At 37.4% G+C, this 14,141-nt stretch overlaps 1 protein-coding gene across 6 annotated transcripts in view; it reads right to left on the bottom strand.

The window, feature by feature from the left end:
* The window catches only part of FXR1 (FMR1 autosomal homolog 1), a 73,829-nt gene that overhangs the window by 46,751 nt on the left and 12,937 nt on the right, over window positions 1–14,141 (bottom strand). For all 6 annotated transcript variants that reach the window (XM_057500286.1, XM_036926730.2, XM_036926731.2 and 3 more), the window contains exons 2-3: window positions 9,024–9,076; window positions 7,266–7,359 (exon numbers count right to left, since the gene is read on the bottom strand). In XM_057500286.1, coding sequence (XP_057356269.1) covers window positions 7,266–7,359; window positions 9,024–9,076 — 147 coding nt within the window. The remainder of the gene's footprint in view (window positions 1–7,265; window positions 7,360–9,023; window positions 9,077–14,141) is intronic.

Genomic DNA, 14,141 nt, shown 5'->3' with positions numbered 1-14,141 from the left:
ATATAACAAATACAACTATTCCTAAAAGAGAGACCAGTGGATACAGTACAACAGCCAGGCTACATATACATGTGCGAGAACTCAGCATCACACGAAGGGGGTAAGATACAAGCCGCGGCCCAGCAGGACACAAGCGAACACCCTACCCCGGGCCACGAGAGAACACCCTACCCCAGATCCCCGGAGGGAAGAAAGGAGTCGGAGCAGGAAGGGAGTGGAAGTGCAAGACTGCTAAATAACCAGCTCAAGTCATCAGCACCACGAGCACAGACACACATTGCATGGTGTGCTGGATATTAGAGAAACGGAAAAGTAAAATCAGCGAGCAGGTCCCAGCAGCCAGCAACCCTGAGACAAAAGAAAAGCAAGTGCTCTTTGAAAGTCTTAAAGGGACAGGGGCCTCACAGCTGGATGGAATCGTCCCTGCACACTCAGCCCGCAGGCCCGGAATCCTGAGGAAATCAGCCCCCCAGCCCCCTGGGTGGCAACGCAGCCCTGAAGCCCCTCATGGCAATAAACAGCACACGCAGCCTCACAACAGCCGCCGAGCAGAGAGTGGCCATGCCGACAGCAACAACCCAGAGTCTCCTCCCGGCACGCAGCTGCTCGGGACAGACCTAAAGGCTGCTGCCGACACGCAGCTGCCTGGAGCAGGCGGAAGAAGCTGGGGCAAGGCACAAAGAGACACCACTCTCGCAGAAGAGCATACCCGGCGTGCCAGCCACTCCCGGGAGGGCTCTGGGCTACCCTGATGGCGACCCCGACCACGGCAGCTCAGGGGTTTAATCCACAGACTGCTCCAGGTGTAAAGTTAACTGACACAGGCAGTGGAGAAGGGCAAGGGGACCAGCAAGCAGGAAAGGACTTTGTTCTCCCAGGTGACACACACACAACCTGCCTACAACTACCTCTGTTGCCAGGAAAAGGCAGAAGAATTTGGTCCAGTCCATAATTGCCCACACAACCCCCAAGAGAGGGCCTGGGGAGATAGATTTAACCAATCTTCCTGAAAAACAATTCAAAATAAAGGTCATAACCATGCTGATGGACCTGAAGAGAAGTATGCAAGAGCTAAGGGATGAAGTCAGGAGGGACAATACAGAAATAAAACAATCTCTGGAAGGACTTAAGAGTAGACAGGATGAGGTGCAAGAGACTATTAATGGAATAAAAATCAGACAAGAGGAGCTGAGGCACAGAAAGATAAAAGGATCTCCAGGAATGAAAGAATATTAAGAGAACTGTGTGACCAATCCAAACAGAACAATATTCGCATTATAGGGGTACCAGTAGAAGAAGAGAGAGAAAAACGGATAGAAATTTTCATTGAAGAAATAATAGCAGAAAACTTCCTCAAACTGGGGTAAGAAATAGTCTCTCAGACTAAGGAAGCCCACAGATCTCCCAAAACAAGGGACCCAAGGAGGACAACACCAAGACATATAATAATTAAAATGGCCAAGATGAAAGACAAGGACAGAGTATTAAAGGCAGTCAGAGAGAGAAAAAAGGTCACCTACAAAGGAAAACCCATCAGGCTATCATCAGACTTCTCAACAGAAACCTTACAGGCCAGAAGAGAATGGCATGATATATTTAATGCAATGAAACAGAAGGGCCTTGAACCTAGAATACTGTATCCAGCACAATTATTATTTAAACATGAAGGAGGGACTAAACAAATCCCAGGCAAGCAAAGCTGAGGGAATTTGCCTCCCACTAAACACCTCTACAAGTTATTTTAAACGGACTGCTCTAGATGAAAGCACTGCTAAGGCTAAATAGACGCCACCAAAGAAAATAAAATCACAACAAAAAAGCAGACCAACAAGATACTAACTAAAGGTAAAAAATAAAATCAACTATAAACAAAAGCAGTCAAAGGAAACACAAAAGAGGAAAGAATAAAACACTTAACATATAAAGAATGGAGGAGGAAGAATAAGAAGGGAGAGAAATAAAGAATCATCAGACTGTGTTATTAAAAGCTTAATAAGAGGGTTAAGTTAGACAGTTAGATAGTAAAGAAGCTACCCTTGAACCTCTGGAAATCACAAATTTAAGCCTGCAATGGCAATAAGTACATATCTTTCAATAATCACCCTAAATGTAAATGGACTGAATGCACCAATCAAAAGACACAGAGTAATAGAATGGATAAAAAAGCAAGACCCATCTATATGCTGCGTACAAGAGACTCACCTCAAACCCAAAGATATGCACAGATTAAAAGTCAAGGGATGGAAAAAGATGTTTCATGCAAACAACAGGGATAAAAAAGGTGTTGCAGTACTAGTATCAGACAAAATAGACTTCAAAATGAAGAAAGTAACAAGAGATAAAGAAGGACATTACATAATGATAAAGGGCTCAGTCCAACAAGCAGATATAACCATTATAAACATATATACACCCAACACAGGAGCACTAGCATATGTGACACAAATACTAACAGAATTAAAGGAGGAAATAGAATGCAATGCACTCATTTTGGGAGACTTCAACACACCACTCACTCCAATGGACAGATCCACCAGACAGAAAATTAGTAAGGACACAGAGGCACTGAACAACACACTAGAACAGATGGACTTAACAGACATCTACAGAACTCTACACCCAAAAGCAACAGGATACACATTCTTCTCAAGTGCACATGGAACATTTTCCAGAATAGACCACATACTATGCCACAAAAAAAGTCTCAGTAAATTCAAAAAGATTCTAATTCTACTAACCAACTTCTCAGACCACAAAGGCATAAAACTAGAAATAAACTGTACAAAGAAAACAAAAAGGCTTACAAACACATGGAGGCTTAACAACATGCTCCTAAATAATCAATGGATCAATGACCAAATTAAACTAGAGATCAAGCAATATATGGAGACAAATGACAACAACAACACAAAGCCCCAACTCCTGTGGGACAGAATGAAGGCCGTTCTAACAGGAAAGTATATAGCAATTCAGACCTATTTAAAGAAGGAAGACAATCCCAAATGAATAGTCTAAAGTCACAATTATTGAAACTGAAAAAAGAAAAAATGAGGCCAAAAGTCAACATAAAGAGGGACATAATAAACATCAGAGAAGAAATAAATAAAACTGAGAATAAAACAACAGAAAAAAATCAATGAAACCAAGAGCTGGTTCTTTGAGAAAAAAAACAAAATAGGTAAGTCCCTAGCCAGTCTTATTAAGAGAAAAAGAGAATTTACACACATCAAAAGAGTCAGAAATAAGAAAGGAAAAATAATAATGGACCCCACAGAAATACGAAAAATTATTAGAGAATGCTATCAGAATCTACATGCTAACTAGCTGGAAAACCAAGAAGAAATGGACAACTTCCTAGAAAAATACAACCTTCCAAGACTGAACAAGGAAGAAACAAAATCTAAACAGACCAATTAACCAGCAACAAAATTGAATCAGTAATCAAAAAACTACCCAAGAACAAAACTCCCAGGCCAGATGGATTCACCGCCGTAATTTTATCAGACATATAGAGAAGACATAATACACATTCTCCTTAAAGTTTTCCAAAAAAATGTAACAGGAGGGAATACTTCCAAACTCATTCTGTGAAGCCAACATCACTCTAATACCAAAATCAGGCAAAGACAACACCAAAAAAAGAACACTACAGACCAATACCCTGATGAACATAGATGCAAAAATACTCAACAAAAATTAGCAAACCGAATTCAAAAATACATCAAGAGGATCATACACCATAATCAATTGGGATTCATCTCAGGGATGCAAGGATGGTACAACATTAAAAAATCCATCATCACCATCCACCACATCAACAAAAAGAAGGACAAAAACCACATGATCATCTCCATGGACACTGAAAGAGCATTCTACAAAATTCAACATCCATTCATGATAAAAACTCTCAACAAAATGGTTATACAGGACAAGTACCTCAAGATAATAAAGGCCATACATGACAAACCCACAGCCAACATCATACTTAACAGTGAGAAGCTGAAAACTTTTCCTCTAAGATCGGGAACAAGACAGGGAGGCCCACTCTCCCCACTGTTATTCAACATAGTACTGAAAGTCCTAGTCACAGCAATCAGACAAAACAAAGAAATACAAGGCATCCAGACTGGTAAAGAAGTCAAACTGTCACTATTTGCAGATGACATGATATTGTACATAAGAAACCCTAAAGACTCCACTCCAAAACTACTAGAATATCTGAATTCAGCAAGGTTGCAGGATACAAAATTAACACACAGAAATCTATTGCTTTCCTCTACACTAATGATGAACTAGCAGAAAGAGAAATCAGGAAAACAATTCCATTCACACTTGCATCAAAAAGAATACAATACCTAGGAATAAACCTAACCAAGGAAGTGAAAGACCTATACCCTGAAAACTACAAGACACTCTTAAGAGAAATTTAAGAGGACACTAACAAATGGAAACTCATCCCATGCTCTTGGCTAGGAAGAATTAATATTGTCAAAATGGCCATACTGCCTAAAGCAATCTACAGATTCAATGCAATCCCTATCAAAATACCAACAGCATTCTTCAAGGATCTGAAACAAATAGTTCAAAAATTCATATGGAAACACCAAAGACCCCGAATAGCCAAAGCAATCCTGAGAAGGAAGAGTAAAGTGGGGGGGATCTTGCTCCCAACTTCAAGCTCTACTACAAAGCCACAGTAATCAAGACAATTTGGTACTGGCACAAGAACAGAGCCACAGACCAGTGGAACAGAACAGAATCCATATATTAATCTAAACATATATGGTCAATTAATATATGATAAAGGAGCCATGGACATACAATGGGGAAATGACAACCTCTTCAACAGCTGGTGTTGGCAAAACTGGACAGCTACATGTAAGAGAATGAAACTGGATCACTCTCTAACCCCATACACAAAAGTAAATTCGAAATGGATCAAAGACCTGAATGTAAGTCATGAAACCATAAAACTCTTAGAAAAAAACATAGGCAAAAATCTCTTGGACATAAATATGAGCGACTTCTTCATGAACATATCTCCCCAGCCAAGGAAAACAAAAGCAAAAATGAACAAGTGGGACTATATCAAGCTGAAAAGCTTCTGTACAGCAAAGGACACCATCAATAGAGCAAAAAAATACTACAGTATGGGAGAATATATTCATAAATGACAGATCCGATCAAGGGTTGACATCCAAAATATATAGAGAGCTCATGCACCTCAACAAACAAAAAGCAAATAATCCAATTAAAAAATGGGCAGAGGAACTGAACAGACAGTTCTCCAAAGAAGAAATTCAGATGGCCAACAGACACATGAAAAGATGCTCCACATTGCTTGTCATCAGAGAAATGCAAATTAAAACCACAATGAGATACCATGTTACGTCAGTAAGGATCGCCACCATCCAAAAGACAAACAACAACAAATGTTGGTGAGGGTGTGGAGAAAGGGGAACCCTCCTACACTGCTGGTGGGAATGTAAATTAGTTCAACCATTGTGGAAAGCAGTATGGAGGTTCTTCAAAAAACACAAACTAGAAATACCATTTGACCCAGAAATTTCTCTCCTAGGAATTTACCGTAAGAATGCAGCAGCCCAAACTGAAAAAGACAGATGCACCCCTATGTTTATCACAGCACTATTCACAATAGCCAAGAAATGGACGCAACCTAAGTATCCATCAGTAGATGAATGGATAGAGAAGATATGGTTCATATACACAATGGAATATTATTCAGCCTTAAGAAGAAAACAAACCCTACCATTTTCAACAACACGGATGGAGCTAGAGGGTATTATGCTCAGTGAAATAAGCCAGGCGGAGAAAGACAATTATCAAATGATTTCACTCATCTGTGGAATATAAGAACAAAGCAAAATCTGAAGGAGCAAAACAGCAGCAGACTCACAGAACCCAAGAATGGTCTAACCAAAGGAAAAGGGACTGGGGAGGATGGATGGGAAGGGAGGGATAAGGGGGGTGGGGGGGTGGAGAAAGGGCGCATTATGATTAGCATGTAAATGTTGTGGGGGGCACAGGGAGGGCTGTACAACACAGTGAAGACAAGGAGTGACTCTACAGCATCTTACTACGCTGATGGACAGAGACTGTAACGGGTTATTTGGTGGGGACTTGGTGATGGGGGTAGTCTAGTAAACATAATGTTTCTCATGTAATTGCAGATAAATGATACCAAAAAAAAAATCTCAAGAATTACACTAGCAGGTAACTAAATGAATAATTAAATTAGCTAGTTCTGCTAAGTGCTCAGAACAGCGTTTGGCACAGAGTATATATATTTTTCTATAAAAACATTTAGATAGCTCTTTCAACATTAAAGGTTCTCCCATGCTTCCAGTTTTCCTACTCTACCCTACAAAAACTAAGTACAAATGAGATGTGAAAATCTCTTCCAATACTATCAAGCCCACTCCTTGTGAGAATGTATTTGGCATATTTGACCACAGTGTGGGAGTTTTATCAATTTCTTGAAAATCGCAATTCAAATTTTCTATCTCCAACAAACTCATCACACCTCTATTTGACAATTATTTCCAAGTTTCTTTTTACATAAGAGCAAGCATATTAACTAACCAACATCATCATACTGAAGACAGACATCCAAGTGAAAAAAAGAAGATACAAAGAAGCACGACAATGATTTCATTTTTATTTTTAAAAAGACACAAAAGGGGAGCCTGATAATGATATATAAACTATGAACAATGACTTTTATCTCTGGGCAGTGATTTTGTTTTTTGTACAAAATTTCAGACGGTTCTAGAATGTCCAAAAAAGCAGTGCGCTTAATACAATGTTTCAAATTATTACATATGAACTATATTAATAATCAGTATAGTAAAGGATAACTATACATTTACAAATATACTGAGGAAAAAGCACAAGACAAACTTTAAACTAACTAGCAAAAAGCAGAAAGTGACCACCGCCAACCATATAGCTCCCTGTGCCAGATACTGTGCAAAGCAATTCAAATACACTAACATCCTTAACTCTCAAACTATTTTCATTTTAGAAAAAGGTTTACCAAGGTCACGAAGCTAAAAAATGGAATAAGACATGAATCCCAGTTCTGACTCCAAAACTCAAGCAGTTACATTAAACAGCCATCAGCAATAGAATTTAAGAATTAAAGCAAAATTAAAATTCACTCCACATCAGCTAAACACTTTTCTACAAGAATATTTATTTGAAACAAACAAAAAGAGAGAAAAAAGTAAACTTCAAATACATACCTCTACTTCATCTCCTTCACTAATTTCTTTTTTTATATCAGGTGGTGGTGGTAATCTAACTTCATTAAATGGAACCTGGCGTTCTGGTTGCCAGCTGAAAGATTAGAAAATGAATTGACAATTTTAAAATATATTATCCCTAAGAGACCCTAATATGGGAGCTAAATACAGTTGACACTTACAAATGAGGAGTTAAGGATGAAAACCTCCTACACAGTCAAAAATCCACACCTAACTTTCAACTCCCCAAAGCCTACCTATAATAGGCTACTATTGACCAGAGAGAGAGCTTACAATATACAGTAACACATTTTGTTATGTTAATGATGTATTCTTACAATTAAGCTAAAGAAGAGAGAACATTTTTTCAAATTGTGGCAAATCTCAAATTTTTCTGATATATTTACTGAAAAAAATCCACATGTAAGTGGACCTAGGTGTAATTCAAATCCATGTTGTTCAAGAGTCAACTGTAGTCTATGCTTAGTGCTATATATTTTTCAAGTTAATCATTTAGCTTTCATTAACAAAACACAACCTTCACATTATGTATTTTTCCCAGTATCTACTTTGTTGAGGTAAAACAGATTTTGCATTATTCTTGATGAAGTTTATAAAATTCATTAAAATAACCAAGGGATTAGTATATACATTACTCTGCAAAATAGGCTAAGTTCATAGTCATGACTTAAGATTCAAAATAATGTCACATCCACACTGCTGCCAAATAACAGTGGAATCAAGTTATTACAAACACTTTTACAACTGTGTAACCTATCAAAGGAACACAATTTCATAGACTATAAACCAATATAAACTGCATTAACTCCTTTTTAGTGTACCTGTTCACAGAAATACAGATTATTACTCAACTGCTTTGGAGAGCTGAATTACAAGATTTAATTTTTCCGCATAGCAGCTGTCACTTAATTGACACGTTGTGTGTTGTATTTTATAAGCCGAGTTTGATAAAAGTTAAAAATTCTTTCCTACTCTTAAGTTCTTATAGCTCATTCATATGCCTGAGAGGTACTTCAGCACATAAAAAGTTCCTGTAGTTCTATCTGCCAATGCTGGGCAAAACACAAGACAAGTTAAAGATTTTCAAATGCTTTCTTCTCACCATTATTATAAAAAAAGGCAGCTGTTCAATGACAGAAATCATCTCAATACTTGTTTCTACTTCAAAGAGCTATTGGACAGATATTTTCTCAGGCAGTTCCAGAAACAGCTTAAAAGTGAAGGTGAACAAACAGTTTTCTGACCTGCAATTATGAAGTGCTCCTTTATAACTTACTAACCAAGCCCAACATACTGTCTTTCACATTTTTAGAACACTACCTATCCCTTACAGTATCTATAACATTGATATTATTTATTAACATCAACCAATTAAAGATGGTCTCATGTTTATTCTTACTACCAATAGTAAGAATTTGGAAGTTCTTCGGCATCATCATGCAAGATTCTGGGTTTTTAAGAATTAAGCATCCCATTTGCACCATCTATTTTCATACTTACTGATTCATATTTTCATGTGTCTGGGCAAAGAAAAGGGTCATGATTAAGTGACAAGTAAATTGTGAGCAGAAAAACAGGCAAGGAGTCACAGAACTAGAATTACCTGAACTTGTACTATGATAAAACTACCAGACTACCATCCAAAAAGCAAAATCATTTTCCACTATCAACAGGAACACCCAAAAGCAGTTTTTGGCACTACCAATCTTTAATCTCCATCAGTAAAAAATAACTTACTTGTTCTCAAAAACAACTGTGAGGGAGTCTTCATGAACATCTTTGATAAACCCCTGAAAAAACCAAAAATATTAAATCAATATTCAATTAACCATTAACTCTAAAAGGCTATGTACTGGAAATGCAAGGCAATATGGAATACTGAAAAGAACAGAGCTTAGACTTAGGCAGATCTGGGTTTGATTTCCACCTCCATCACTTACACAATGTATGCCCCTGAAAGTTACTTAACCTTTCTGAACCTGTTTTCACAGAGTATCACCTACACCTCAGAATTAGAAAAAAATAAATGTATATCCCTGGAACATCACAGGCATTAAGACTCAAACTGAGTGTGGTAGTGTTTAGTACTAACAGTTCAGGATATAGATTAAATCTAATGGTTTACTACAGTGTCATACCTGTAATTACGAGAATTAGTGAAATAATGTTAACAGTTCTTGGCATAAATAACTCAAATTTGTTATACATATTCCATTATAGTCCATCTTTAATAAAAAAAGACTACATTTTGAATACTAACATTGTCACTAATTAATCTTATTTTACCTACCAACTTCTCTTCCTCTTTCACATAAAAACAAATTGAGCTAATCCAGCCTAAAGCCATCTACAGATTCAATGCAATCCCTAACAAAATACAAACATACAGATTCAATGCAATCCCTAACAAAATACAAACAGCATTCTTCAACGAACTAGAACAAATAGTTATAAAATTTTTACGTTCACCTCACACCAGTTAGGATGGCCAGCATCGAAAAGACTAGGAACAACAAATGCTGGCAAGGATGTGAAGAAAGGGGAACTCTCCTATACTGCTGATGGGAATGTAAACTAGTTCAACCATTGTGGAAAGCAGTTCCTCAAAAAACTCAAAATAGACATACCATTTGACTCAGGAATTCCACTCTTAGAAATTTACCCTAAGAATGCAGGAGCCGAGTTTCAAAAAGACATATGCACCCCTATGTTTATCACAGCACTATTTACAATAGCCAAGAAATGGAAGCACCCTAGTGTCCATCAGTAGATGAATGGATAAAGAAGATGTGGTACATATACACAATGGAATATTATTCAGCCATAAGAGAACAAATTTTACCAGTTGCAACAACATGGATAAAGCTAGAGGGTACTATGCTCAATGAAATGAACCAGGCGGAGAAAGACAAGAATCAAATGATTTCACTCATCTGTGGAGCGTAAGAACGAAGCAAAAACTGAAGGAACAAAACAGCAGCAGATTCACAGAATCCAAGAATGGACTAAATTACCAAAGGGAAAGTTACTGGTGGGAAGGGTGGAATGGAAAAAGGGACATTACAATTAGCACACATAACATAGTGGGTGGGGGTGTCCAGAGAGAAGGCAGTATAGCACAGAGAAGACAAGTAGTGACTCTATAGCATCTTACTACACTGATGGACAGTGACTGTAATGGGGTATGTTGTAGGGACTTGATAATGGGGGGAATGTAGTAACCCCAATGTTGCTCATGTGATTTTATATTAATGATACCAAGTTTTTTTTTTATGTAAAAAAATATATATATATGTAATCACAAAAGACCCCCAAATAGCCAAAGCAATCCTGAGAAGGAAGAACAAAGCTGGGGGAATTATGCTCCCTTACCTCAAGCTCTACTGCAAAGCCACAATAATCACAACTATTTGGTACTGGCACAAGAATAGATCCACAGGTCAATGTAACATAATAGAGAGCCCAGATATAAACCCACAGATATATGGTCCATTAATATACAATTAAGGAACCATGAGTACAGAATGGCAAAAAGAGAGCCTCTTCAACAACTGGTGTCAGCAAAAATTGACAGCTACATGTTAAGAGAATGAAACTGGATTACTGTCTAACTCCATACACAACAGTAAACTCAAAATGGATCAAATACTTCCTGAATTTAAGTCATGAAACCATTAAACTCACAGAAGAAAATAGGCAAAAATCTCTTGAATATAAACATGATCAACTTTTTCCTGAACACATCTCCTCAGGCAAGGGAGAAAAAATAAAAAATGAACAAGTGGAACTCTATCAAATTAAAAATCTTCTGTACAGCAAAGTACACCATCAGAACAAAAGGCATTCTACAGTATGGGATAAATGACTTACCCAATAAGGGGTTAACATCCAAAATATATAAAGAATTCACATGCCTCAACACCCAAAAAACAACCCCATTAAAAAACAGGCATAGGATATGAAGAAACACTTCTCCAAAGAAGAAATACAAATGGCCAACAGTACATGAAAAGATGCTCCATTATCACTAATCATCAGGGAAATGCAAATTAAAACCACAGTGAGGTATCACCTCACAGCAGTTAGGATGGCCAACATCCAAGACAAGAAACAATAAATGTCAGCAAGGATGCAGAAAAAGGGGAACCCTCCTACACTGTTGGTGGGAATGAATGTAAACTGGCTCAACCTTGTGGAAAGCAGTATGCAGGTTCCTAAAAACTAAAACTAAAAACAGAAATACCCTTTGGCTCAGTAATTCCACTCCTAAGAATTTATCCAAAGAAAACAAGATCCCTGATTCAAAAAGACATATGCACCCCTATGTTTATCACTGCACTATTTACAACAGACAAGATATGGAAGCAACCTAAGTGTCCCATCAATAGATGAATGGATAAAGATGTAGTACATATACACAAAGGAATATTACTCAGCCATAAAAAGAAAACAAGTCCTTCCATTCGCAACATGGAACCAGAGATTATGCTTAGTGCAATGAGTCGGGCAGAGAAAAGACAAGTACCAAATGACTTCACTCATTTGTGGAGTATAAAAACAAAGCAAAACTGAAGGAACAACATAACAGCAGGCTCACAGACTCCAAGAAGGGACTAGTGGTTACCTAAGGGGAGGGAAAATGGGAAGGGAAGAAGAAGGGGATTAAGGAGGGCTATGATTAGCACACACATAATATAGGGAGGTCATGGGGAAGACAGTATAGTATGGAGAAGACAAGTAATGACTCTGTAGCATCTTACTACGCTGATAGATAGCGATTCCAGTGGGGGGTGAGGACTTGATAAAATGGGTAAATGTTGAAACCACAATGTTGACGTGAAACCTTCATAAGATTGTAAATCAACGATACTTTAATAAAGAAAACTGGACTATTGTTAGTACTGCCTCACACCATTTTGGAATGAATATAAATAGATTCTTAATAAAAATCAGTGGTCATTCTCTAGCCTTAAAATTACTTTTGAAGTTAGTTTTTATCTTCATTTGATTAATACAGCTAAAAGAAACCAGATCTGACATATTCAAGAGAGAACAAAGGATTTGCACATGTAATAAAGTTGTTCAAATCCTTGGTCCATCACTACGCAACCTTGTGAAAGCAGTGCTTGGCACTTCTTTGATTACTGTCAATCAGCACTGCAAATGTCTCACCCTGAGTCAAATGCTTACACATACACTTTGATCTGCTAGGTCCTCAGTAAAACTCTTTTTCTAAAATATCTCTATCACATAATGTGCAGTAAGCAGTATCTATACACTTCTAGTACCTGGTTAAAACATGGCAGAAATAAACACATCCATTTATCCCATCTCCTTGCCAAAGCCCATTAAGTAATACTATAGGAACTTTCAGGCATAAACCAACAAGAAAAAGACACAATAAAGAGAAAAGAAAAAGTCCAACAAAATTTGGAAAACTTACAAAACAGATGGAAGAGTAATTTAAAAAAAAAACAATATGTAAGTGCTTATAATGTGTCAGACATTATTCTAAGTAAATTAGCAATCCAAGACAGACAAAACTGGCAGTAGAAAAACCAAGCAGGGAGATCAGGATATTTGGAAAATCTTTGGAATTGCACATAAGAGGTCTTGGAGAGGAGATGGTAACAGATGGGGCTGAAAATAAAATCATCTTCTTTAATAATATAGAATCACCAATCATAGAATATAGGTAACATAAATCTAAAGTCTTAGAGCCCTCCTCCCATCTTTGCTATTCAATTGTATGATTTTGTAATTTGGCTATGATGTCTCTCTAGCTCCAAAGGCCTATTATCTGATTTATTTGTGGCTGTGGGACATTTCAATACAAATATCATGTGAGGCCTAAAACTCAGGATACCTTTCTTTCAAGAGCACTGTAGTAGCTCCTGCCTTGCAATTCTTAAGACATTTTTTTATTCCTTTTTCTCCCCCCAACAAAGCAAAAAATTAAGAGCAGCCATTCCAACTCAAGCTCTGATTATCTAACCATACTATAATAATGACTTCCTGGACAGTTCATTTATTTCTAGTAGTTCATCCACATAGCCACTTTCACCAATTATTTTGGTCAGCGCTTTTGTAGTTATGTTACCAACAAATCTCTCTCTACCATACCCTTGCCATTTGTAAGGAGCTATTTCAGAAGCTGAGAATTCCTAGAACTTTCAATTAATATTAGAGTAAAATATATATATTGTCAGAGATTACTTATATATTCAACTTTCATTTAACATTTTCTAGTCCTTCACAACTTTCAGAGTTTGGACTGTCTGACTAACTTTGCCATTTCTGTATAACTTATTCAGTGCATTAGTTCAAATCAGGCCTCTAAGCCACGGGGAAAATCTACTCTTCATTATAATAAAACCTTTTTTTCTGTCTAAAAATTAATGCTTATGACCTCTTCCTGCCTTCAACCCACTTTACTTCCAACCACAAATTTCAGCATCTGCTTTGTTTGGGTGCACATTTTTCACAAACCTTAAGAATAAATACAGCTCTGGACACCTACTCTTAATGCTAGTATCCTTCAGGCAAAAGTTTAAATAGATTAAGGACTTGACACCCAGTCTTCAAAGCGTATCTGAACTATGGTAAACAATTAGGAAACATTAAAATCCCCAAACCCTAGTTTCTAGGGATAAGGTGCTTCTAATGGGACACATTATAAAATTACGTGCATCTGATGTAGGACATAGTCAACAATTCTCAAGGTATTTTTATACTCTCCAATTTACCAGAATGACGGAGGTCCCTGTATACTGAAGACCCAAAATGGCAGGATTGGGTCTTTACGAAAATCTTTTAACAGGGGACACCAAGTAACAATGGACACATTTCCCTGCA

Source organism: Manis pentadactyla, chromosome 1 (genome assembly GCF_030020395.1).
Source record: "Manis pentadactyla isolate mManPen7 chromosome 1, mManPen7.hap1, whole genome shotgun sequence".
NCBI classification, from domain to species: Eukaryota; Metazoa; Chordata; class Mammalia; order Pholidota; family Manidae; genus Manis; species Manis pentadactyla.
The sequence above is the reverse complement of the archived record's forward strand: the minus strand, read 5'-3'. Positions and strand labels throughout refer to the sequence as shown.